General features: G+C 34.7%; 3 protein-coding genes and 2 pseudogenes across 9 annotated transcripts; 3 read left to right on the forward strand and 2 right to left on the reverse strand.

Annotated features, from left to right (window-relative positions):
* The first annotated feature begins 83 nt into the window (after positions 1-83).
* On the forward strand, positions 84-1,708 carry LOC104749608 (uncharacterized). Its single transcript, XM_087490551.1, has 5 exons — positions 84-381; positions 663-805; positions 894-1,023; positions 1,095-1,286; positions 1,383-1,708. The coding sequence occupies exons 1-5, from the start codon at positions 220-222 to the stop codon at positions 1,587-1,589; spliced, it is 834 nt and encodes a 277-aa protein (XP_087346677.1). The 5' UTR covers positions 84-219; the 3' UTR covers positions 1,590-1,708.
* Positions 1,709-7,762: 6,054 nt separating this feature from the next.
* On the forward strand, positions 7,763-9,224 carry LOC104749609 (mitogen-activated protein kinase kinase kinase 17 pseudogene; annotated as a pseudogene).
* A 3,142-nt stretch (positions 9,225-12,366) lies between these two features.
* LOC104749611 (stress-response A/B barrel domain-containing protein UP3-like) lies at positions 12,367-14,574 on the forward strand. Its single transcript, XM_010471277.3, has 9 exons — positions 12,367-12,509; positions 12,784-12,898; positions 13,095-13,222; positions 13,326-13,465; positions 13,571-13,639; positions 13,785-13,923; positions 14,019-14,081; positions 14,176-14,219; positions 14,320-14,574. Exons 1-9 carry the CDS (start codon positions 12,461-12,463, stop codon positions 14,404-14,406), a joined length of 834 nt encoding a protein of 277 aa, XP_010469579.1. The 5' UTR covers positions 12,367-12,460; the 3' UTR covers positions 14,407-14,574.
* A 321-nt stretch (positions 14,575-14,895) lies between these two features.
* LOC147925078 (uncharacterized) lies at positions 14,896-21,814 on the reverse strand. Of its 7 annotated transcripts, none has more exons than XR_015583935.1 (4): positions 21,668-21,814; positions 21,370-21,452; positions 15,479-15,590; positions 14,896-15,329 (listed from the first exon to the last, which is right to left on the reverse strand). XR_015583935.1 is itself a non-coding variant. In XM_087490552.1 (3 exons), the coding sequence occupies exons 1-2, from the start codon at positions 20,659-20,661 to the stop codon at positions 19,013-19,015; spliced, it is 1,275 nt and encodes a 424-aa protein (XP_087346678.1). In that variant the 5' UTR covers positions 20,662-20,803; the 3' UTR covers positions 14,896-15,329; positions 18,834-19,012. The 7 variants fall into 7 exon arrangements, 1 of the variants encoding a protein (XP_087346678.1); XR_015583933.1 differs by having other exon boundaries at positions 15,479-15,576; positions 21,668-21,805; XR_015583936.1 differs by having other exon boundaries at positions 15,479-15,576; positions 21,366-21,452; positions 21,668-21,805.
* Positions 21,815-24,635: 2,821 nt separating this feature from the next.
* On the reverse strand, positions 24,636-24,996 carry LOC147925079 (thiohydroximate-O-sulfate sulfur/sulfate-lyase (nitrile-forming) NSP1 pseudogene; annotated as a pseudogene).
* Between the last annotated feature and the right edge of the window lie 862 nt (positions 24,997-25,858).

A 25,858-nucleotide genomic window follows, 5' to 3' on the forward strand; every position in this document is an offset into this window, starting at 1 on the left:
ATGTACGGCTACTATTTACGTGGTATTTATCGTCTTACAATTTATATATTTTGTAATCAATAAATGCAAAAACAAATCACTTCTAATCGATTGGGCTTTTTAAAGCCCATACTTATTAAAAATCAAACTAATCCCAAAAGCCCACGCTAATAGTACGATGTCGTTTAAGTCGGTTTGGGTTGACTCCGTCTCTGAGTAGTTTCGTTTCTTAGCAAAACAATGTTAGTAGCAGTGTCATCTTCATCTTCTAGATCCTTCTCTTCTTCAATCGGAAAGGCTTATTCGCTTTCTAGATCCTCGATTCCTTCGTTTTCTCGTTTACCAGTCCGATCAATGGCCGATTCTGCATTCAAGAAAATCCAGATCCAAAGAGATGACACCGTAAAGCTTCGATCTTTTTATACATAGTAGTACCCTGAATCGTATAGAAAAAATTTCAGATTTCTCATTTTGATGGTACAGAAACTGGGAATGAGAGTAAGAGGTGTTGATAGTTTTTAGTCTTTATCAGATTTAGTTGTAGAACTTGATTAATTTTAAGAGGGACTAGTGTGGTTAATTTTAGTATTTGGCTATTTGTTTTGTATATGTGATTCTTCTATAAGGCTTGATTTTACTGAATGAAAAACTTATATACACACTGTGATGATATGTTTGGTCAGACGTTTGATGCCTATGTGGTTGGTAAAGATGATGCACCTGGGATTGTGGTGATTCAAGAATGGTGGGGTGTTGACTTTGAGATCAAGAACCACGCTATGAAAATCTCTAAACTTGAGCCTGGTTTCAAAGCCCTTATACCCGAGTGAGTTGCCTCGAGGTTCAGTTTTGTTAAAAAAGTATGGATCTTTTTTGAGTATCTTCTTCTTACAGACGTTTCTTATTGTTTGTAGCTTGTATCGAGGAAAGGTTGGTTTGGATACTGCTGAGGCGCAGCATCTAATGGATGGTCTTGACTGGCCAGGTGCCATTAAGGATATACGCGCTTCTGTTAATTGGCTTAAGGCTAATGGCTCCAAGAAGGTGCCAAAACCTTTGAACTAATTGCCTTCAGTTTCTATTAGAAGGCAGATCATTTATAATTGGGGTGACAGGTTGGTGTGACTGGAATGTGTATGGGGGGTGCACTAGCTGTAGCTAGCTCTGTTTTGGTACCAGAGGTGGATGCTGTTGTTGGATTCTATGGAACCCCTTCCTCGGAGCTTGCAGATCCAGCAAAAGCCAAGGCACCTATTCAGGCCCATTTTGGAGAGCTTGACAATTTTGCCGGTTTCTCTGATGTCACGGTATGTATACAGTATACACATACCACTACATTACATTTCCAATAGTTTGAAAGTTACCTGAGATCATGAATCCAAGGATTATTACAACCATTGCAGGCAGCGAAGAATCTCGAAGAGAAACTCAAGGCTTCGGGAGTAGCAAACGAGGTTCACATCTATCCAGGGAACGGGCACGCGTTCTTGAACAGGAGTCCAGAAGGAGTGAGCAGAAGGAAAAGCATGGGGCTTTCTGATGAAGACGAAGCCGCTGTGGAGCTTGCTTGGTCTCGCTTCAACTCCTGGATGAAACATTACTTGGCTTGAAAGCTTTCTTATGTGAAACAATACTTCATTTAAGTCTTCTCAAATAAGGACATTACTCTTAGGAGTTAGGACTCTTGTCTTGTCTGAATCAAATAAAGGGGTATGTTTGCTTGTGGAAATGTTCGAACCTTTTTTTAACAAAATTTCGAACTGATATCTGTAAGATTGTGTAATCTCCGTGAGGAGTCTGTGATATTGATGTCGCACGATGTGTCTCTCCTCCCGTCTTTGTGTTTGTAATGAGTTCGGTTCCGAAAACTAATAAATGATGGTGTAGATGTAGTTAACTGACAAAGTCTGTTGTCAGCTTGTAAGTGCTCAATTATGAATAAATGGGGAACCATCCATATCATTAACTGGACAATGTGAACTCAATTTAGGCCCCAATGTTTAGCTCCTCTTATCATATCAACAAGAATGCGAAAATGATAGGACAACTGATCGTTATTTATAAATTTTAAAATAGCACGTTTTGCAGCATTGTCTCTATGTATTATTATATATTTTTATTTTTGGTTTGTCGGCAAACAGTATGTATAATGTATTAATGTATGCATAAACCCTCTAAAGTCGCAAGTCCAAATGTTGATCAATACTAGCATAAATGTTTCAACAGCTAATACTCAGCTGTATGTTTTTAAGACTATAATTACAGTTCGGTAGTCGGTACCCAAAAGCTCCACAATACCTGTTTTATGGCTTCCTGCGTTGGTAATTTTTCAGTTTCTTCTATTTGATTGATACTAATGTTCTGGTTGGTAAAATCGTGTAATCACTTTTTTTACGTGATTAAAAAGGTAAATTAATTTTGCAAAACACATGTAATGTAAGTATTTTACGGTGTTCAAGAAAGTGCTAGGCGGTATCTCGGCGGTGACCCAACGCCTAGAACGCTTAGTCGGGGCCTAGACGGTTTTTAAGCGGTTTAGGCGTTTACAACATAAAACATTATATATATATATATAATTATATTAAAATATATGTTATAAAAATAAAAAATTTATGAATTATAAACAACGGTAAGAAAAATACATTTATTTAAGTTATATTAACAACATATAAATGTTTATAATTACGTATATAGATATAAAACATAATAATCTAATTATATGTAATTTAAAAATCAAAAATAAATATTAAAATAAAATATTTGTAATTTTAAGTGGTTTAAGCGATTATTTAGGCGTCTGCTGAACGCCTAGCGCCTAGACGGCGCCTAGGCGGCCGCCTAGACCACTTTCTTGAACATATTTTATGTGAAAATACATGACTAGAAACAAGTATTTTACCACTACACCAACCAAATTGGAAGGAAGTTAAACAATATTTTTTAATGTACGGTTAACTAATACAGTAAATCATACACATGAGTTTAATTAAATGCATTTATGTTAGATGTCAAAAAAACAAAACATATATGCCAACAACCGTACACATTTCATCATCAAAATCTAATAAAAAACAAATAAATAATAATAATAATAAAAAAACATAATGCAAGGATACGAAGGACACTATGGTACAAATCCAGGATATAACAGATATACGATCAATACATGCAATTAAGAAATGAGATTACGTGTATGATTAGGATTCACAAAATCTTTAGATTCCGCAAGTTACTCATCAAATTTATTCCAAGATTTCTAAGTTTTACTAATTGGAACTTAAATATTAATAAATAAAAAAATACAAGTGTACGTGAGAAACAGTATTCATTAGTAAACACGTTTTCGCACTGATAAACAAATTTAGATCTTGTGCTGATCTTGTGAATTGAAGTGTAGTGTCGGTTAACAACCTGAAGCCGCTAAACACTCCGGGGCCAGCCAGCTTTGTTCACACAATTTCTCACCACATAAGAACTACGTCACTCAGTTTTTTCCCAAACATCTTTTGTATCACATGCCGACAAATATAATGACACCAAAACAATATCAAATTAACCGACAATTTGTGATTCTGTAAAATTAGTATGTTTAGTAGTAGTAGAAGAAAGAAACCCATAAAACGTGCATGAGCTAAAGGAAACCACCGGATTCATGGACAATGGCAAGTGAGACAAAAACAATAAGCAGCACCAACAACAAAAAGTGAGAAACAAATATGTTTTAAAACAATAATAATATAATATCTTTGTGACTATTATATAATATCACTGACAGTTCTGTAAATTATATTCACCCGTTGGAAGATTTGTTTAGAAAAAAAAAACCTTGAAAGTTGTAAGAAAAAAAAATCAAATCCATAAAAGGGTCGAAATTCTCCTATGAAAATGAGATATCGATACTTCAATGTTTGGTTTGGACCTAAAAAAAAAATATCGGAAATTAAGATGAAGATCGAAATTGACCACCGTAGCTATCCAAATAAACTAGGCTCGCTAAACTCTCAAATCAAAATGTGATTATAAGATGAACTCCCTCTTCATGTTCATTTGATCTACTTGTTTTGCTTTTTGGGAGTGCACAGTCCACTTTTTTTACCAGAAATATGTAGCCTATCTTTAAAAAGAATTATTTGAAAAAAATATGAACAAGATTTCAAGAATACTTCTGTATAGATAATATTATACTATTTAATTTGTGTATTAATTTAGTTAGACATATTTAAACGATGTACATATTGACACCGTGAAAATACTATTTCATTAATATTGATTTTTCTAATCATTGAAGATGATTGTTTGGGGGATGTCATTGGCTGGGTGTCTTATTCTGCGGCTAAATATATAAAATTAAAAAATTGTATGACTAAGTATTGACACGGGTTTTGAGTACCATCGATGACTAGTGTGTAATGTAAGCAAATCGTTTGCAAATAATTAAAAGTTAAATTTTAACATTTAAAGTTTACAAGCTACACATAAAATCTTTAAAACAATAAACGATTGAAGTAAAGTGAACCAGAATTGGACCATATAAAGTTGATTCATTATCATTAATTTATAATCCAAAAGCATCTAGATTTGGTTTTCTGAAAAAAGAAAAAAAGAAGAGAATATAAGTTCCTTATGTCTTACTCTTGCTATCTTGAGTTTATATCTTGAAGCAACGAAAGAGGTCTATTTTGCTTTTCTCACGCATAATTAATAGATATGTCTTAAATTTTTATCGATAAATATATTTCTGTGGTTGAGACAAATTTAAATAAAATTTTGCTTTATGAATGATAGATCAACTCAAACTTAAAATAAGTTTTTGAAATTTCTATCTCATAAACCCATAATCTGAAATTCTGAATGTATAGTTCTTGCGTTATTTAACGTCACCACAAGCTTAAGTTGCATAAGTGCTTCCTTTTAATTTCTGAAACATTTTTTCGGTAATCATTTTCTTTTTTCCTTTCCACCTCCTTTTTCTTTCTAGTGAGATTATGTAATATATATAATTAAAATTGAGTAGGTTGTTGCTTGAAGTAGGCGTTCTTGCTCTTTTTACATTCCTCCTTGTTTTCATGCCATGTGTTGCAAACACGCATTAGTTTTACACATTTCCGTATTTAAATGTTTTATGTATAGTAGTTAGTATATCATATCTTACGAACGTACTGGAAAAGCCTACCAAACAACACGGGAATTATACTTGTTGTTCGACAAATTTAAACTACTAATGATGTGATCAACATTAGAATCTATATTTATAATAATTATTAATCTATTAACCAGTTCTGAAAAATTAAGAATATGGTTAACAGTACCTTAAGTTGCTTGCTTACGACTAGTTGATCCATTTTGCGTTGGAAACTAGAAACATAAACTTGATAAAACTCGGATTCGATTAATTTACTGTGTAGCAAACACATATTGTGGACTACATGATCACTTAGATTTCAATCTGGATGTTTATAATTACTAAAGTAGGTTTTCGGATATGGAGTAGGTGTGTGTTTTGGTAAAACCGTAAAAGTATGGATATCCGATGTTATATACTTTTTTAAAAATACTGAATTCTAATTCATGGAGGAGAAATTAAAATATTGTAAGGTTTGTAATTTCTGTAAAAGACAATATAAAAATTACTGAGAGGCATTTGTGGAACATTTGATCGTGTAATGAAATCTAATATTTCGGTCGACGCCTTGACATGTTAAATTTAAAAGTTTTGAGTCTTTTGACTTTCTTCAACCAAAGGAAAAAAGAAATCAGTTTTGTCTGTTTGTCAAAAGGCGTTTTAATATTAGATAACAAAATCTTTTGCACGAACAAAAAAAAAAGTTAGATAACAAAATCTAGATAACTTAATGAACAAAATCTTCATTTTACACAATTCTTCTTAAGCTTATATATTGCAACCCACATTGATACTCAGAAAATCATATGGAATTTATATGATACGCTAGCTATATTGTATTTTAAGTCACTAAAATGTTTATAAAAAAAGGGTTCAAAAACTGATAATGAAATAGCTATTTGGAGTGTAAATAACGAAAGAAAGGTGAGGAAAGAAAGATCATCATTAATTAGCCTAATTAGTCGTAATGTTATATGTGAACTTGACTTTAATTTGAATGTAAGTTGTAAGTTAGAACCATAAAACAGACCTAATCATATTTGAAAATGATTGTTTATTATTTGTTAAACCTCAACCGATTAATGGTGGTTAAAACTACCGCTCACTTTCGTTTACTTTCTTTCCAGAGGGGTAAACGATCGCTTCAGTAAAAGAAGCTTCTTAATCTATTTTATTGTTGAAATTTGGTATGCTTGTCACAATATTTGTTTAACGAACGTCTATTATCTATATGAAACAAGTTGACTAAAATTATAGAAAACAACTAATCGATTTTAATAATATATTATATAGCATTAGTGTGAGAGGTCTCCGGTGGGCAAATCATATCCCAAATCTTAGCAGTGATTTTGTTTAAGGAAAAATAATTTAAATATTACACTACTAGCAAAAAAAAATTCCAAAGGACTGAGATTTTTTTTTAATTTAATTTAGGCCCTATTAAATGACAATGTATTTTTATTTGAACTCTTTAAGATGATAGAGTCTGTTGAAGATTAACATGTGATTTCTCTTGGTTAGATTTATACCACATTATTTAAATTTCACAACTGTTTGTTTAGGTCGTTTTGCTAAATCTTTCTGTAAACGACCAAGCTCCTAATTGCTTGGATAGCCATGAGTTTAAGATTTTTTCCATATTTACTTGAACTACAAAATTATAATGACTTATAATCTTCTTTTTTTTGGGTCAAGATCTTATTATTTTGCTAGGAAAAAGATAGAAAATAATAACTGTCATAAACAAATAATAGACCCTCCAAAAAATGATATTATGATAGACAAAAGATCGAAAACGTTGTCAGACAAGACTTCTTTTTTGTTTTCTTGGACAAGACTTCTATTGTATAAAATAGTTATAACCAAAAAAAAAAAAAAGTTTCTGGCAAAAATTCTGAAGAAGTGTATATGCAAAAAAAGATACTAAAAATGATCACGAAATGTAACAACAAAGCTCCAAGTGTGCAGATAGATAATCGATCAAAATCTACCAAAGTGCCCAACTTCTCCTCTCCACTAATTTCATTTTTTTCCAATACCAAACTCATAAGTAACCACAAATAATCATATCAATAAATTCTAAATAATTATTTTCTTCCTTTTACACAAAATAAAAACATTAGGCCACTCTTGAACCACCGCGTAGCATCTAAACCTTGTGGACACGTAGCTCCGGGAGATTATTACGTAACTCTACTCTGGTCGGAGCAGAAACTAAAAAGGCTTTTTGACCAACCAGATATAGACACGTCATCCTGTCTAGAGGCTGTAATATCAAGAGTACAGGCTCGTCAAAACAAAAAAGAAAACAAAAAAAAATGCCACGTCGCCATACTCCAAACGAAACTTACGTTAGATACGTACGTTCCACTACCACGGCACACGCCAGTTGATATTTCACTCACGTTTCTCAATTTTTGTATTCTTGAAACTTCACATATTCTACACATTTTCTTTTTTTCTCTTTTTGGGTCTCTTTTAGAATTAATTAAAATATCAAAATCAAATCAAAAAACGGGTTACATTTGGTTATCCACCTCAAAAAGATATCCACGTGTACACACAAGAACATATATACGTTTATTATATTCTCATAATTTATATTTTTTAGCGTTGGTAGATAAAAACTCGATGTTACCAAAAGTATACACTATCTAATTCTCAGCAAAAAAAAGTTTCGTTCGCCCTTATATAAACCTTCTGTTGAATAAGCAGAGTGGAAAAAAACCAAATTTAAACAAAGACAACAAAAAAAAAGAAGCTTTTCTCTAGTCTTCTCCAAATGGAATGGACTAGAGGAAGAACCCTAGGCCGAGGCTCTACAGCCACCGTCTACGCCGCCACTTGTCATAACTCGGAAGAAGTCCTCGCCGTTAAATCCTCCGAGCTTCACCGATCAGAGTTCTTAAAAAGAGAAGCTAAGATTCTCTCGTTGTTGGATTCTCCTTACGTGATCGGATACAGAGGATCAGAAACCAAGAGGGAGTCAAATGGCGTCGTTACGTATAACCTTCTGATGGAGTACGCACCGTACGGTACGTTGACCGAGGTGGCGGCCAAAAACGGGGGAAGACTCGACGAGACTCGTGTCGTGAAGTACACGCGCGAGATACTAAAGGGATTGGAGTATATACACTCCGAGGGGATCGCACATTGCGATGTAAAGGGGAGTAACGTCGTTCTTGCTGAGAAAGGTGAGGCCAAGATTGCGGATTTCGGGTGTGCGAAACGGGTTGACCCGGAATTCGAGCTGATGGTTATGGGAACGCCGGCGTTTATGGCTCCGGAGGTGGCGCGTGGGGAGAAACAGGGGAAAGAGAGTGATATATGGGCGGTTGGATGCACGGTGATAGAGATGCTTACCGGGTCTCCACCGTGGACGGAGGCGAGGGATGATCCGCTCTCGGTTCTTTATCGGGTCGGGTATTCGGGTGAGACTCCGGAGCTTCCTTGTTTGCTTGCGGAAGACGCAAAGGATTTTTTGGAGAAGTGTTTGAAGAGGGAAGCAAAGGAGAGATGGACAGCGGCACAACTCCTAAACCATCCGTTTCTGATAACTAAACCGGACATTGAACAGGATTTGGTTTCCGGTTTGGTTTCAAGCTCACCGACAAGTGTGACAGATCAAACGTTTTGGAGATCAGTGGAGGAAGAGGAGGAAGAAGAAACAGAGGAATTACAGAAGGGTTCGAGAGATCTAGACCGTTTAAGCTTGTGGGGTTGTTACTCGGAGAGGATCGGACGGCTGAGATGTGTTGGTGGGTTGGATGGACCCAGATGTAATATGGAGGGTGGGGATTGGATTACGGTGAGAGCGAGATGTGAAGGAACAATGATTAGTGGGTCACATGAGGAATTGATTATTAATTACTAGTGAAAATGTATTGGTGGGGGGATTGTAAAATTTGATTTCGTGTCATTTGGGTGAACTGTTAGAAAGTTTAGGGGTTGAAATTAGTGAAAGATCTCCAATTTAGGGGAGATCAATGTAGTTTATTAGTCTCCAAATCTTCGATTGATCACATGTATATTACTATAATCACGATTTTTATAAACCAAACTCAATTTTATAAGTTTGGACAAGAGTTGAATATAGAGTTTCAAGGTTTGTTGGCCTGTAAAAGAGAAGTGTTGAAGTATATTTTACATTCAAATTCTTAATATCCCATGTGTTTTTCACTGTTTGTATTTTGACTAACCCGATTTTTTTAGTCTTGGAAATAATATAATTAAATCATAAAGCTTTTGTTCTAATTTTACAATGTCAAATTTTCCTCAATGATATATAACAAATAAATGAACTTGTTAAATAAATTGGCATATTATTGAGAGTTATGGTTGTCGTGTGATATCAACATACTAGAAAATAGGGGCATGGTACCAAATCTATACGATTATTTAAAACTAGTGAGGAAAATGAGAAGTGAAGGAAAGAAAGTAGAAAAAAGTGCCAAATCGGCCGAATTGGTTCGTTGGTTTGGTTGGTCACTTTGTGTTTTTCTTTTGACAAAACCTAAAGATTCCTTTCGAATCTTGGTAAAACTGATCCGTGTAATCTATTTATTTGTTTAGTTTGGTAAGCTTCGTTAGGCTAATGTGACGATTCATCAAGTCTTTGCTTCCACTAGTTCAATGTGAAAAAAGTTTGACACCTCACATAATTAGTTTATTATCACTATTGGATCTTCCCATAAGAACTATCCATTTTCATATATTGATATATTTATTAGACCCCTTTATTTTTTGGTAACTCACAACTACGTATAGATTTCAAATAATTGCTGTAAAGCTATGTAAAATTGTCTTGAGTTTCCATTTCGAATCTTCCGATCGTTAAAGACATTATAATGACAACAACAATCTTAGTGAAGATAAGGTTAAGTAATGGGAAATAATAGATGAAGATAAGAATACTTTGCTTGCAAGGTAAGTTCATGTTTGGAGAGTTATCTTTTTTTACTTAGAAGGTGAATAACGAATAATTTGTTTTATGGTTTTGACTCTGTTTTGGATAAAGTCGTAACCATATATAGTATGGGCACTTACTACACGAATGCTTAACTTTTAAGAGGATAATCTGTCCTGTATATATTTTATCTCATTGGAAACTGAAGAGTAATATTAACCATGTATACGTGCCAAATTTGACTTTGGGATTTATCTTGTAAATTGTTTTAAAAAAAGAAAATGATCTTGTAGATTATGTATGGTTGAAAAAATTATAAAAGTAATAAACAGCAGTACAATCGGTACAATTTATAATTGAGGGGAATTGGACTATTCATATCACGATGTATCCTTAGGTTCAGTTTTTAGTTGTTCAATTAATATTTAGTATGCCACTTGTTTCATAGAAGAGTTTTAACATTGAAAAAGGATGAATTATGTATTCAAATTTTGTTTCGTTTAATAAATTAAATACTTTGGATTGTCATGACTTGCATAAACATAAACTCAACTGTTAAGTTTTACAAAAAATAAATTTATTAGAAAATATTGGCATTTTATGTTTACGTATTACTTTATTATATACTACGTAATTAACAAAAATTATTACAATTTGAGGATTTTTCCGATCCACTATCCAAATAGAAAAAAATTTACATTGAATTAACCTAGCATTCGATAAAAGATATATATAGAAATTTGAAAACTATACATTCAAAGTTTTAACCTTTTCAAATTAGATGAGTTAAGAAGTTTAATAATTTTTTCAACGTTATTCTCTCTCCCTGACCCAAAAGAAATACGATTAAAATCTTATTTTCAACTGCGGCGATGTGTTTGGCTAGTTGCATAAAGTTAGAAATTGTTGGAGATTTCGTCTAGAAATCTGTTAGATTTACATACAAAACTTAAAAAAATATTATCTGTTTAACAAGTTCCGTTATGCATGAGCTTTAATGATATATTACTAAGATTTGCATAAATATTAAATTAATGTTATAGACTATATAAACAAATATAACTAGTTAATGAAACTGAACATATATAAAATATAGTTTGATATGATGGAAGATATATCAATTAAAATCTTCTTATCTAAGATAAAACTAAATAAGTATTAAAGATAAATTACATTATAAATATTAAACTATACTGAAAATATTATATTAATGAGAGACTTAGTGAATTTCTAATGAATGGAGGTAAAAAGAATCATAAAAAAAAATTCTAATACTAAACTAGACTAAAAATCATATTATTATATTAGTGACCAATGCAGATGCTTTTATGTGTCTTTTTTATTTGAAGTGTTTCTTATTCTGCCCAATGTTGAACCGATTTTGCTTCTCGTTACCATACAACTCTCAGATATCTTCCACTCATTTGCAGGTTTTTCACAAATCCCTCTGCTTTGGTTGAGGCCATTGAGCCCTGAAAACAAGACAAGACATAAATAAATAAACCTATTCCAGTCGGTTTGTGATTCTTTTGAATTATGTATTGATCGGCCTTAATTCAATATAAGAGCAATTTGAGTAATATATATATATATATATATATATATATATATATATATATATTAAATCCTATGTTTGCAATGTTCGTTTGCACACATGAAAATTAAGACTGTTTAGAACTAAAAGCATGATGGGTCAAACTGAGTACTATAAGATTGAACCAAAAAATATATTCTTGACCACCTTGCTATGTTCCTAATCAAGTTTTAGACATTCTCAAAAGCAGATGATTATATTGTGCTTAATAGGTTTTCCATTTATTTATCTGACTAATATCGATAAATTTCTGTTTACCTCTAAAACAAAACCTCGTATTCTGTTTACAGTCGCCGGATGTGCTGATACTGCTAGTTTACATTGTACACGGTGGAGTTGCGGCGAACAAAGATGAAGCGACTGGTGGAATAGGAGAATGCAATACAATATATCGACCTTGACAATCTTCCCCCTATTCTTATCATTAACGATTACTTCAAAATGAATTGCAAAATTAATAGTTTAGTTTGTAATTCCATCTCAAACATAACGTTATATCATTAATAGCTTAGTTTGTATTATATAATAGCTTAGTTTGTATTATATATTTTATATTGAACTATACGATTTAAAAATATTTATACAATGAGTTTTTATATAATTTAAATTAAATTATCAGTATATATCTGAAAACTGTTTTGAAAATTTATAAATTAATTACAAAACTTAAAAAAGAAAAATATATGTAGTGTAACGAAATTTTGTGGCGCAAAAAGGATTTGTATTACAAAACTATTAACTACCACAAACCCCAAAAATCTTATTATTCCTTTGTTAAGTCTCTCTAATATTGAGAAAGTGATAAAAGAGGGAGAGGCAACAAATACAATGGGAGACTTGGTCCGCCACACTCGACTCGATGATGATCCACCAAGCTTTAGCTCTCCCTCGTCCAATTCTCACCAGAGGTAAAAAGTTTGGGTTTTTTCATTCTGGGTTTTTTGACTCTCCATCTTTCTCAGCAAAATCAAGTCTGTAGCGGGCTTGTTATATATTTTGCTCGGTCTCCTTCTATCATCCATCCCCTTTTGCAATTGTAGTGGCCACATTTCAATTTTTATTGTCCAGTATACCTTTATCCTTCAGGCGAATTCAAATCTGTGTCCCGTCAATTTGATATATGACCTCCTCTGTTTCAGAATCGTTTGTGACCCTAGAGATTCTTCTTCTTGAAATTGACAGGATTTGAGTCTAATGGTGGAGGTGTGTTTGTGCATCAGTGCCGAACAAAGAACCCTAGAGTTGCATTATGCGCTTCTGATGATCAAATTGCTAGTTCCAAGTCGATTAAGACAAGGTTCAGTTTTTTTCTAAAACGTTAGCTCCCTTTGTGTGATAGCTTATGTTGGTTGATGTGTGTGTGTTTTAATCTTAGGTTCTTGATAAAGTTTCTAACTTGGCATGTAGGCTTTAACATAATGTGTGAAAGTTTAAAGTTTGCATTTTTATAATGTATGTGTCAACCTAGTAGTCCTGTTTATGTTCTTCCACAGGAAAGTAGTGGAGCATGTGTGTTTACTCAAAGCAAAAGAGGATTTATCTGAGGAACAAGAAAAAGATATGCTTGACTATCTTTACACAACTCAGTATCAAATGAGAGGCATTGTTGCTATATCTGTCGGTGAGTTCTCTCATATTCTAGCTCGCTCCCAATCTAGATTGAAAATCTCTGTGTATGATTACCTATAAAACCAAGTCTCTATCTGTTCATTTTACTTTCACAGGTTGTATCAGTGATAGAAACAATGGAGATTACACGCACGCTCTCTTCATGCGATTTCAGAAGAAGGAAGACCTTGACAAGTTCTATGAGAACCCTTTCTTCTTGAAAGTTCTTAATGAACGTGTAACACCATTCTGCCATGTATGCCTTTACATGTAAATGCCATTTCTCTCATTACTTCTGTCTTCTCATCTTTGTATTCTTCTCTATTTATAAATGTGTTGCTGTGGGGGTTTAATGTATCAGGGGCTAACTAATCTGGACTATGAATCAGAGGTCGAAGATGACATCCTCGCAATATTTCGAAAGGGCGAGGTATGATCTCAAATCCATTCATAATCTGAATTTTGCTTTCACAAATTGTCAATGTAGTAGCTCCATAGCGTAAGAGCCAAAGGGTTACTACCACTATCTAGTGTCATCAGATTATGTAAACAGACCGAGTTACTTCCCATGGTAGGAATACAACTATGGCGAAGAGTTTGTTCTTGTGGTTACTTTTGCTAAGAACGCTTCCAACAAGAACATCAAAGATGCAATGGATTCTTTTGCACAGCTAACTTCATCTCTTCCATCTTTAATTGTCCAGTCCACACAAGGTGCCTATGAAGAATAAAAGTTTTTTTGCATTTGCAACTATATTTCAGAGATAGCTTACACCAATAATTGCCGCCTTGATATTTTCGATGTCCAGGTTCAAACTTTAACGACAGCAGTAAGGAATTTACACATGCAGCAGTAGTTCGATTTCGTTCCTGTAATCACTTGCCCTAGTGTCCTAACAGTGTGCATTCCTCTGTTTTCCTTTCTATCTCTCCTCTCACTCTTTGCTTATTTTATACTCTGCGCAGTTGATGCCATGGAGATTTTCATTGAGGGCAGAGAGTATAAAGATGTAAGACTAAAATTAGCTGGAACCTTTGTTACAACTGTTCAATTTTTCTCGTATATGAATCATATAAGTGAATATTAAATAGAGACTCTTTATCTTTCAGATGTGGATGTCTCAGTTTGAGCCGTTTATAGAAAAAGCAGTAGCTCTTCATTTCTCAGTGGATCCCGTGGGTACAGACGTCATGTGAGAGAGATATCATTAAACAATTCAACTTTACATGTAAAGATTTGGTTGCTGTCCATTATATATGAACAAAGTCCTCTCTCTTTCTTACCAAACTTGTTGCAGTAACATTCTTGGCTACAAAAAACTATATCTGCAATGTTAACAGAAACAAATGAGTTTTTGGGTTTAAGTCCAGGGTTTAGCACTTAGAGAGCGGAAATAAATTCTTTATCATCGGTTGAGATTTTTAGTAAGCTTCGTAGCTTCCAACCATGATGATATGAACGAACGTTTTACAAACTGAAGTGACAGAAAAGAACATTTTTACACTTCAACGTTCAAACATTAGTTTCTATGTCCTTCTGAATCTTCAGACACCTTTAATTTTAAGAATTTCACAACCAGGGAGAATTTCACAAAGTTCAAACACAAGTTTTTAGGTCACACTAGGAAGACTTATGTTTTTTTTTCTTCTGTTGTCTGAATGGTTAATTTCCAGCTGAACTCATAATAGCATTATTTTCACTTTATTATTTGGCTAAAAAGGACATCTAATCAGACCCATATATATGCGTCAGCAAGAGGCCCAGCTTAGAATAAGATTACAACCAATACAGAATTTTAGTTTGTCCATGCAAAATATAAAAATGATGAAAATGAAGTACAAGACAACCAGTACATATAATTTTTGTTTTTTTTTTCTCTTACGAAAGAGATTGAAGTTTTTGAAAGGGGAACTCTTTTTTTTTTTTCATGCTTCAAGTGATGAACACGACTCATATATATGTTTGTATCATACTTGAATATCTCGATGTAGTACTATGTTATATAAGTTCCATATTTGACTTTAACTTCTCGCATGTTCAGATCGATCAACCATCTCGAGCATATTTGTAGTGAGTCATGCATGAGAAGATGTTTACTCCGGATCTTTGAGCTTCATCTCTGCATGGAGGAATATAGTAAACTAATATTACCAACATACTTTCCTTTAGATCTAGACATGCATATTTTTAAAAACTACCAAGTAGACCGTTCCGGATAAGTTAGAACTCTTCTTCTGTGATCAAGTATATAGAATTGTAAATTTATACCTATTTAGAGAGAGATGAGTCGACCACAGAAACACATATATAATTAGATTTGACGAGCGAGGAATGCTGGCTTAACCCTAACCGGTCTAGTTGGAACCCTACAAAAAAAATTCTAGATAGTACATGACTATAGCACGGTTTCCGTAACTGCTATGGTTTCAAAACTTTAATATAGCAAAACCATACAACTTTCGAAAAAACATCCTCGATCGATCCTTACCCGGGTAAGAGAGGTTCGTGCAATGCAACTTATGAATTCACAATACATCAATATTCAGAAATTATTTGCAAGAACGCATGAGTATTTCACACACTGACACATATACAACATAGAACGTGCGCTAATACATAAACTTAGTACTGTATGTTCTTGGCAAAAAAAGACAAATCTTAGTACCGTACGTGTGTGTTTTATTAACCCTGTTGACAGTTAGAGAGAGATGAAAGAAGAATCTAATTTCTCATTAAACAGCAAATAGAATCTTACAAGTGTATATATACTAAGTATATTAAGCTAAAGGAGACTTAATATACTAACACTATGCTAACCATATATAAAATATACACTATAAGATTATAGTGTTAACATCCCCTCCTCAAGTCTTTGAACTAGAATCTTCGGATGGAAGGAAAAGACTTGAAACAGACATCCTGTCAAGAAGAGAGTGAAAGGGGCCAGCTTGCAGAGGTTTGGTAAGGATATCTGCAAGTTGATTGCCCGTGGAAACGTGGTAGACTTGCTGAGTTCCTGTGAGGACCCGATCTCGTGTACGATGCAAGTCAATCTCCATATGCTTGATGCGCTCATGAAAGACTGGGTTGCTGGCAATGTGAGTGGCTGATTTATTATCACAGTAGAGCTTTGGTGGTCCATGAAGTGGGATACAGAATGCCTGCAATAGTTGTGTTAACCAGACCAACTCATCAGAAGCTAACGCCATTGCCCTGTATTCCGATTCAGTACTGCTGCTACTGACAATCTTCTGCTTTTTAGATCTCCAAGTAATAAAAGAAGAACCTAAGAAGGTGCATAACCCTGTGACTGACCGTCGACTATCAAGACAAGTGCCCCAGTCTGCATCAGAAAAAGCAGTCAATCGGAGATCATCCTGAGCAGAGTAAAATAAACCTTGTCCTGGATTCCTCTTGAGATATTTAAGAACATGCTGAGCTGCGTAGAGATGCGCATCAGTGGGACAAGACAGATATTGGCTCAATTTGTTGACAGCAAAGGTGATATCCGGTCGGGTGATAGTTAGGTACAATAGGCGTCCTATCAAAGCTCGATAAGAACTGGCCTCAGCTGCAGAGAGAAGAACACCAGTATCCTTGAATAACGCTTTAGAAGGATCCATTGGAACATTCTTAGGCTTGCAGCCTAAATAACCTGTGTCACTCAAGAGATTCAAGCAGTACTTGCGTTGACTAACAGATATACCAGAGGAATTACGAGCTATTTCAAGCCCCAAGAAGAACCGAGCCGGTCCTAGATCCTTTATCTTGAAAGCCTTTGCAAGGATCGTCTTGATTGAAAGAACCTCTGCATCACTATTACTCGCAATCATGATATCATCAACATACACTAAAAGTGCTATAAAAGATGAATCAGTCATCTTGATAAATAAAGTATTCTCAGAAGGTGCCTGGGTGAATCCATTGTTCAAGAGAACAGAAGAGAAACATTTGTACCATTGACGAGAGGCTTGTTTTAAGCCATAGATGGATTTCTTCAAACGGCAAACAGGGTTTGGAGGTAAGATACCAGAAGCCGGAGTATATCCAAGAGGTAGGCTCATATATATCTCTTCATCCAGGTCACTGTGCAAAAAGGCACTTGTGACATCCATTTGGCAAAGACTCCATCCTAGCTTTGCTGCCAAACCAAGAAAAAACTTCACACTACCCATCTTAGCAACTGGTGAAAAAGTTTCAAAGAAATCAACTCCCTCCTGTTGTGTAAAACCCTTGGCTACCAATCGAGCCTTATACCGCTCAACACTTCCATCGGCATTGTACTTGATTATATAGACCCATTTACAACCAACGACGTTTTTACCAGGAGGTAGAGAAACAACCTCAAGCGTCCCACTATTCTCCATATTATCTAGCTCCACATCCATAGCCTTCTTCCATTTCTTACATTTGATGGCTTGTTGAAAAGAGGTAGGCTCTGTATCGAGAGAAAAAGAAAGGACAATAGACTGATAGGGAGATTTGAACTGTTCATAAGAAAGAACTGAAGAAAGTGGATATGGGGTTTTATGTGTTTCGGGAAGAGGAATAGGTGATGTAAGTTGAGAAATGGCACAATGATAATCAGACAAATAGCCTGGTACCTTAGATGTGCGTCGTGGTCGAGCATTGTTTAGAGGAACAACACCAGTATTTGCTGTAGCACTCTCTGTGATTGTACTAGAGGGTGTATGCACATGAGCAGATGATGCATGAGACGTCGATGCAAGAGGAGTCGATAATGAATGCATCACATCAGCAGGTAAATCAATCGAAACTGGTAAAATGTTGGAACTAAAAATCTCAGAAGGAAAAGATGTAGATGAATCATGAAATGGAAAAATTGTTTCATGGAAGATGACATTACGAGATATGGAGATAGTAGCTGTATCTAAATGCAATACTTTGTAGCCTTTGTAGCCAGACGCATAACCCAAGAAAACACACCTATTAGCAAGAGGGCTGAATTTATGACGATCTTTCAACAAAGTGGAAACATAACACAGACAACCAAAAGATCTAAGAATAGTATAATCTGGTTTGCGTTTAGTAAGCAATTCATAAGGAGTTGCATGATGGAGCAAAGTAGATGGTGTTCGATTGATTAGAAAAACAGCAGTTAAAACGCAATCACTCCAATATGCAAGAGGGACATTAGACTGAAAAAGTAAAGCTCTTGCTACATTGAGGAGATGCTGATGTTTTCTCTCAACTATAGAGTTCTGTTGAGGTGTGTAGGCACAAGAAAACTGATGCAAAATTCCATGCTTCTTAATAATGTTTGTAAATGCTAATTCGGGGGCATTGTCAGTGCGTATGACTTTGATCGTTGAATTATATTGAGTATGAACCAATTGTATAAAATCTTGAAAATGTGTAGAAGCCTCATTTTTATTTCTCAACATATACAACCAAGTAGCTCTAGTACAATCATCAACTATACTGAGAAAATATCTATATCCATCTACCGATTCTGTTGAGAAAGGACCCCAAACATCTAAATGAAGTAAATCGAATGGTAAAACTGACAACTTGCTATTAGACACATAGGACAATCGTTTTTGCTTAGCTAAATGACACACATGACAAGGAGATGAAGACTTCGTAGACTTTGAGATAGTACCCGGAATATGTTGTAACTTGTCAGCAGATGGATGTCCAAGGCGAGCATGCCAGAGATCACCATCAACCACCAAGGATCCAAAGAAATGAGACGAAGTAGAAGGATATGAGATGGAGGACGAAGCATGAGATGCAGTGGAATCAAGTTGAAGAATGTAGAGATTATGTAATAAGATGCCTCTACCAATCATCAAGCCCTGAATAAACTCCTGAATGAAACATGAGTTAGGGAAGAAATGTGCAGAGCAATTGCTAGATTTTAACAAACTACTAACAGATATCAAGTTAAATTTGAAAGAAGGAACATGCAAAACATCACGCAAGATGAGAGAATGCGAGAGATGAATTGTGCCAGTGTGTGCAATATCAACTCTAGTTGCATCCGGTAAAGAGACTGTCACACCAGATACCGGTATTGTTTCATTGAACAATGCAAGATCAGAACAAACATGCGTTGTAGCACCAGTGTCTATAATCCAAGAACCATGGGGAAGACTGGAAGAAAGAGATGATAGGCATTGGTGTTGAAAAGTAAGGTGATCATGTTCATAACAAAGAGAAGAAGAAGGAAAAGGGATGTTACCCGCAGATGATTCAACAGCCATAGCACCATGTTCAGAAATGGAAGAAACCTTGGTAGGAGCCTGATTTTCTGGAAAAGTCATGTGAGCAGAAAGTTGCTGAATCAGAGTCTGCATCTGGTTCGCATTCATTTTACTAACATCCAGATTGATCGCGTTCAAGGCAGGTGGAGGAACAGAAGGATCCGTCGATGTGACATTGGCAACAGCATGAGTCCTCGGTTGATATTGAGCCTGAGATGAACCTTGAGGCTGACTCTTAGACGGAAGACTCTGTGACTGTGGTCGTTGAGCGTGATAACTAGAAGAAAAACTCTTGAAACCAGGAATATATCCAGGTGGATAACCATGGAGTTTGAAACATTTCTGAACCACATGTCCCAACATGCCACAGTGAGTACAGAGAGGACGAGACTGCTTTGGACGATAGGAATTCTGAACAGCATAAGCAACATGATCAGCTGGTCCATCATAAGCAGTAACATCAGTGATAATCGCAGCAGGAGGACCAGAAGTTTGAAAAACAACCCCATCAGTCCGAGTAGGTTTAGCAATGTTCCGTTGCCTTTCATCTTCAGTCACCATGTGGAAAGCATTCTCAATGGATGGCATGGGCTTGATCATCAATATGTGTCGACGAGTGGCTTCATACGAATCATTTAATCCCATCAAAAATTTAGTCACACGACTCCTGTGTTGCAATTTTTCCCATAACACAGCAGCACTACACTCACACTTGCCACAAGTGCAAACAGGGAGCTCTACATAGTTCTTAAGCTCCTCCCAAAGAGTTACCAACTCAGTATAATAAGCAGTTACATCCATGGCTCCTTGATGAAGCGAGCTCAATTTCTGCTCTATCTCATAAACTCTCGGAGCATCATCCTGTTTAAACCTCGATATTATATCCTTCCAAATCCCTTCAGCCGTTGGAATAAACAAAAGACTCTGACCTATTTTCTTAGACACAGAGTTCATCAACCAAGTAGAAACCATATCGTTGCAACGACTCCAAGAACCATAGTCACGGTGATCTGATGATGGTTTAGAGATCGTACCGTCAATAAATCCCAATTTGTTCCGGACATTGAGAGCCATCCGCATGGACCTTCGCCATGAATTGAACTCTGCACCTGTAGTCAATCTATCCGAGACTAAAACCAATCCAGCATGATCAGTGCCATGGAGGAAGTAAGGATTGTTATATTGATCAGGTGGTTGAGCTGAATCAGATGTTGAATTCGCCATAACCAAGATTACGATACCAAGATCAAATCGAAAAACGCCAATTGCTCAAACAGAGAAAACAACAACAAGAACACTTACGAGAGCAACAACTAGGATAACAAACACCGCGATCGCCAGCAAAAGATGTAAAACGAAGAGTGAAGCAATCTGATCAAACGTCACACTCATCGCAAAACAGAACTGTGAAATCGAGATGGATTTGAGCTAAAAAGAAAAAGTAAAAGTGATACCCAAAGAGAAAGAGATGATCGAATGAGAAATCAAAAGATCGGATGATGAATCAATCGATTTCAACGAAGCGGAAGAAGATTCTCTCACTAACGTTCTTGCTCTGATACCATGTTGACAGTTAGAGAGAGAGATGAAAGAAGAATCTAATTTCTCATTAAACGGCAAATAGAATCTTACAAGTGTATATATACTAAGTATATTAAGTTAAAGGAGACTTAATATACTAACACTATGCTAACCATATATAAAATATACACTATAAGATTATAGTGTTAACAAACCCCAAAAAAATGCATTTGTTTAATTAAGCCAAGGCAGTAAATCACTAAATTGCAACCAAACGCTTTTACCTCTTCGTGGTCACATTTTATTGAAATCAGAACTTTTCAAAACTATGGCAAATTTATATTTGATCAAGATATATATCTAGAGAGAGAGAGAGAGAGAGAGAGTACAGGAAAAAGGAAACTCACATACCATGATAATGCTAATGAAGAGATGAGTCGCCCGACAAGTCATTGAACATATGTATATACATCTCTCTTCTTAGCCCAATTTTTCTGCAATAATTTTAAAGCTTCGTTTATAAGCTAATATAGTTGACGTACGAACCTCAGTTTTTATTTTAAATAATTGATTCAAGAATGCGAAAAGATTTAACAAAAAAAAAAAAAGAATGCGAAAAGATTGTTTAATTCGTTTTTGTTAGGTGTGCAAATAAATAATTATAGAAATATACAAGTATAGAATAAATTATAGTGATGAGCATGCTTACGGGTGATGAAGAAAGATGATGGCGAAAAACAACATAGAACTTCCCAGGTTCATTGAACCTGGTTGCCTTTTTGCGCACCCGCAAAGGAGCGGAATGAGGGAAAAAACAAGAGTGTGGGTCGAGATTTATTTATAGAGGCGAGGCGATACTTTTAATTTCTCCTTTATTTCTTTTTATAAACAAATATTTTTACTATATTCTTTGTTAAGACATATGTAAAAAGGTAAATACTCTTAGGGAAAAAAAAAACCTCAAACGTAAATACTTTTTTTTTTTTTTTTTTTCATACTCAATACCAAGTAGGCAAGTACCATACTAAGTAGTATTTTTCTTGTTGTAATTTGGATCTTAAAAATGTGTGTGTTTGTGTTATTATTATTATTATTTTTTTCCATTTATTGACATACAAGCAAAAGCACGTACGTGGAGAAAAAATACTTATGTAATGAGCTAACTAATACGAGAATCTAAAATATTATAGTTAAGAAGTTTCTTCTGCCACTCAAATTTTAGTATGGCCTCTAATTCCATGTCTAGTCAATATTCAGATTTTATAGACTTTTTAGTATCGTATTATAAAATATTAAAAGTAATAGCAAAAGAAGAAAAAGAATCACTTTAAATAGTATGAATTTTGGAAAGATGACCTACCTATACAATACAGTCAAGTTCAATCAAATATGAATATACAAAATGAACACGTTGTTTTATTCATGACACCCAACTTGGGTTAGGTCGTTTAGTTAGTGCTTTTCTTTTCTAGTATCTTTTTCAAAGATTGATGTTTCTAGTTGCCAGTTAGTTATCTATATTATGTACAATTTTTTTATTAGTTAATTCGTACCATTAAGTGGATTACAAATGTCATAGTTCAACAATGTTAGTAATACGTAACACATATAAGGCTTCAGTAATCTATTTTGGTTTTTAATTTTACCGTCGGATATCTTGATTTCGCCGAAATCCCATTAATTCAAAAGATGAAGACGTTTTATAGTTCACCACCACACATAAAAACACTACATGAGCATTATTAGCTCAAGCGTTTACTTTAAGACATTAATTTTCCATATATTTTTTTATCATGCATAATTTTCATTTTTCAAAATCTAGCAACTATAGAAAAGCCTTATGGTTTTAAATGAAAACTGTAACTAATATTTAGAGAAAATGAGTAAATAAATGTTTCTAATATCTATCAGTTGAAACACAATCATGTTATTTCGAATCTACCATGTTATTTTAAGTAAGATCATAATCTTGGCCATAATTTTTCAATTGATGTTTAAATTACTATACATAATATTATATTACATTTTACTTAATTATATTTTTGGAATTTTCCGTTTAATTTTGAAATTCCAAATTAAAAAACATCTGCATTATTGTAGGTTTAAAAAAAAAAAAAAAAAAGTAACACTTGGGCCGACATAGCTTCGTGTAAAAGTAGATTACAGTGTGCTGTTCAAACCCAGTTGACCACGTGCCCACCAAACCTTACAATTTGCAACGCAATTGGCTTGTTGGATTCTCTCTTCCTTATTTATCCTCTTAGATATTTCAACCACAAATTTGATCAAAAAAAAGAAAAAAGATATTTCAACCAAAATTATATATATAGTATTACTTTATACTTATGTTTTAACTTACTTATATTTAAGTGGGTGTATTCGAACCATGATTTAGGAGAATTTGATGGAATTTAGGAAATTTAGAATTTTGATAGATTTTAGGAAGTTCATATGATTTTCTGTAAAATTCTTTCAAATCCCACCTAAAATCATGAGATTTGGATTTCTGTATTTTTAACTAAACAAATACTCCAGAATCCTAAAATTGTTAAAATCCTAATCCACAAAACTGTTTTGAATAACAGTGGATTTTAAAGTAGATTTTTAAATCATCAGTTCAATAACAGTTGATTTTAATGGATTTTAAAGTAGATTTTTAAATCATGAGTTCAATAACATTGGATTTTAATAGACTTTTTAAAATCTATGATCGAATAACATAGAATTTGTAAATTTCACACAAATCACTTAAAATGTTAAGTTGAATACACCCCTAAATTCTACGTCAAATTTTTTAGAGTTTCTATTTCTCAACGGGACTACATTTTAATATTTATGAGAAAACCCTAAAACAAAATTATCATCTCTATACAAAATAGCAAACCTAAAAATGAGTCTTGATGCCGTCCAATCTTTATTTTCAGGAAAGAGCATTTGCATCTATTTCTTACACTTCTTGTTCTTGTGACATTATGAGAAATTACTTCTTATATATTTGTCACAAATGAGTTGTGTTTCCTTTCTTATATCTTTTTGTGCAGCAAATTCTCACAACCAACCGTTTAAAATAACTTGGTAGTGCGATCTAGTCAGAACTATCTATATAGCATGTTCAACTGGAGCGGTCGAGAATATGACTGATTAAAAATAATAATGTAATTTTTTCTCACAACGTTTGACAAATAATGACTTTTGTACTGCATTAGTTAGTCTTAAAGAAATCTGACAAGGAACTAGATCGAAGAAAACTGAAACATTTATTTTGTGTATTAATAAAAACAATACCCCCCTAAGTCCACTGGATCCGTCCAAGTCTCCGAGATAAAAGTCCCTTCTCCAAGCACAATTTAGTTTTACGTTCCCAACTTTCATTTTTGTCTTCATTTTCTCTAGTCTTATAATCTGAAATCTCATGTTGATCATCTCATGGAAAATCATAACAAAAATTAGATATACCAAGAACAAGGATATAGCTTCGACATTATAAACAAGATACAAACAGACTCTTCATTTCTTTAAAGTATTTTGATGATTTCAAAACCACAACAACGTACAGAGTACAGACTCTTGATTATTAAAAAATCAGATTTGGATGGTTTCAATCACAAGGAGAGACACTTTATTTTATACTTTACATTAACTGTCTTATTGACTCTGAGTCATCGCTCCTTATATGATCACAGTATTCCTTCACACACATTGATGAGGTCATCAAGCAGATTATGATTCACTGCGTAGAAGTAGAGATCATCATACCTGTAGTTTGTGGGAGCCTTCCCACCAAACATCAGCATCCCTTTTTTCCCACTGATTGCCGCAGCCGTCGATGCACACCAACCACGCGGTCCTGGTCGCGTCTTCTCTCCTCCATCTTCCAGTTTCTTCCACTCCAAGGTTTCCGTGTTCAACAAGAAAGCTTTACCACACAACTTCCCAGGACCAACATGGGCCTGAGGATCCATCTCAATCTCACCTCCAACTACTATTACATATTTCCCCACAGCAGCGGCAGCGAAAACGCTTCTCGGTGATGGCTTCAGGACCAGTAGTCGCCACTTTCGTCCACTCCTTTCGGTCCACATCAAAGCAATGAATATCATCACACTCGTCCCCATTAAACCCGTAAAACACCCATATCTTCCCTTGAACCACTACGAGACCCGCTCCTCCTCTTTCTGTGCAAGAATCACCCGGAGTTGGTAGCTTAATCCACTTCTGATCAGCAACGTTAAACGCATCTAGCGTCTTGAGCCGCACGGTCTTACTCACCCCACCAAAAAAATACACATGCTTCGCATCCGAATCCATCGAGTGGAAGCTACGAGGTTCAGTCCTTCCTCCACCCTAGTCACAAGTTTCCACTCGTTCTTTACCGTGTATCTTTCCACTTTTTCTTTGTTAATCTATGTATCTCTCATGCTGCATCTATTCCAATCGAGTTTGTTCTTTTTAACTAGTTTTTGTATCCATTGTCATTTTTATGTCTCTTAGGTGGTATGCTTTAAGTCTGAGCTTTTCTGATGCACTAGGTGGTCTGTTCAGGTTCTTGTTCTATTTCTCTTTGGGATCTGTCAGCTATCTCTTTAATTTGTTTATATAAACTAGATTTTGAATTTTGGCTTCCTGAGTTTTTGATTGTGCCAATGGGCAGTCTTCAACATCATTTGGAATTATTATTGGGTGTTTCAGGTTCGTTTTAGTTGATGACATTCTTAGTGACGCTGGCATCTAGGCAACCTAAGACCATGTCTTTTGTACTAATTGGTCTCTTTCCTCTTTTTCTTTGTTTTGTATTTATCATGCTGCATATGTTTCCTACTGTTTGATCTTATTCCTATATGCTTTTTATTTGAATTGATCAGGTTTGTCTGTTACCTCTTTGGTGGTTTCGTATTTTCCC

The sequence above is a fragment of the Camelina sativa genome, chromosome 16, assembly GCF_030686135.1.
Source record: "Camelina sativa cultivar CO46 ecotype springtype chromosome 16, ASM3068613v1".
Lineage (NCBI taxonomy): Eukaryota > Viridiplantae > Streptophyta > Magnoliopsida > Brassicales > Brassicaceae > Camelina > Camelina sativa.

Bases quoted from the DNA above. Each gene is read 5' to 3' on its own strand.
- LOC104749608 (XM_087490551.1), top strand. From the start codon at position 220: ATGTTAGTAGCAGTGTCATCTTCATCTTCTAGATCCTTCTCTTCTTCA. The intron at 382-662 runs GTAAAGCTTCGA...ATGTTTGGTCAG, and splicing joins AGATCCAAAGAGATGACACC to ACGTTTGATGCCTATGTGGT. The intron at 1,287-1,382 runs GTATGTATACAG...CAACCATTGCAG, and splicing joins CCGGTTTCTCTGATGTCACG to GCAGCGAAGAATCTCGAAGA.
- LOC104749611 (XM_010471277.3), top strand. From the start codon at position 12,461: ATGATGATCCACCAAGCTTTAGCTCTCCCTCGTCCAATTCTCACCAGA. The intron at 13,466-13,570 runs GTATGCCTTTAC...TTAATGTATCAG, and splicing joins GTGTAACACCATTCTGCCAT to GGGCTAACTAATCTGGACTA. The intron at 13,924-14,018 runs GTGCCTATGAAG...TTCGATGTCCAG, and splicing joins AATTGTCCAGTCCACACAAG to GTTCAAACTTTAACGACAGC.
- LOC147925078 (XM_087490552.1), bottom strand. From the start codon at position 20,661: ATGGCGAATTCAACATCTGATTCAGCTCAACCACCTGATCAATATAAC. The intron at 19,042-19,415 runs GTAACATCCCTT...TGTTTCATTCAG, and splicing joins GGCTGTTGAATCATCTGCGG to GAGTTTATTCAGGGCTTGAT.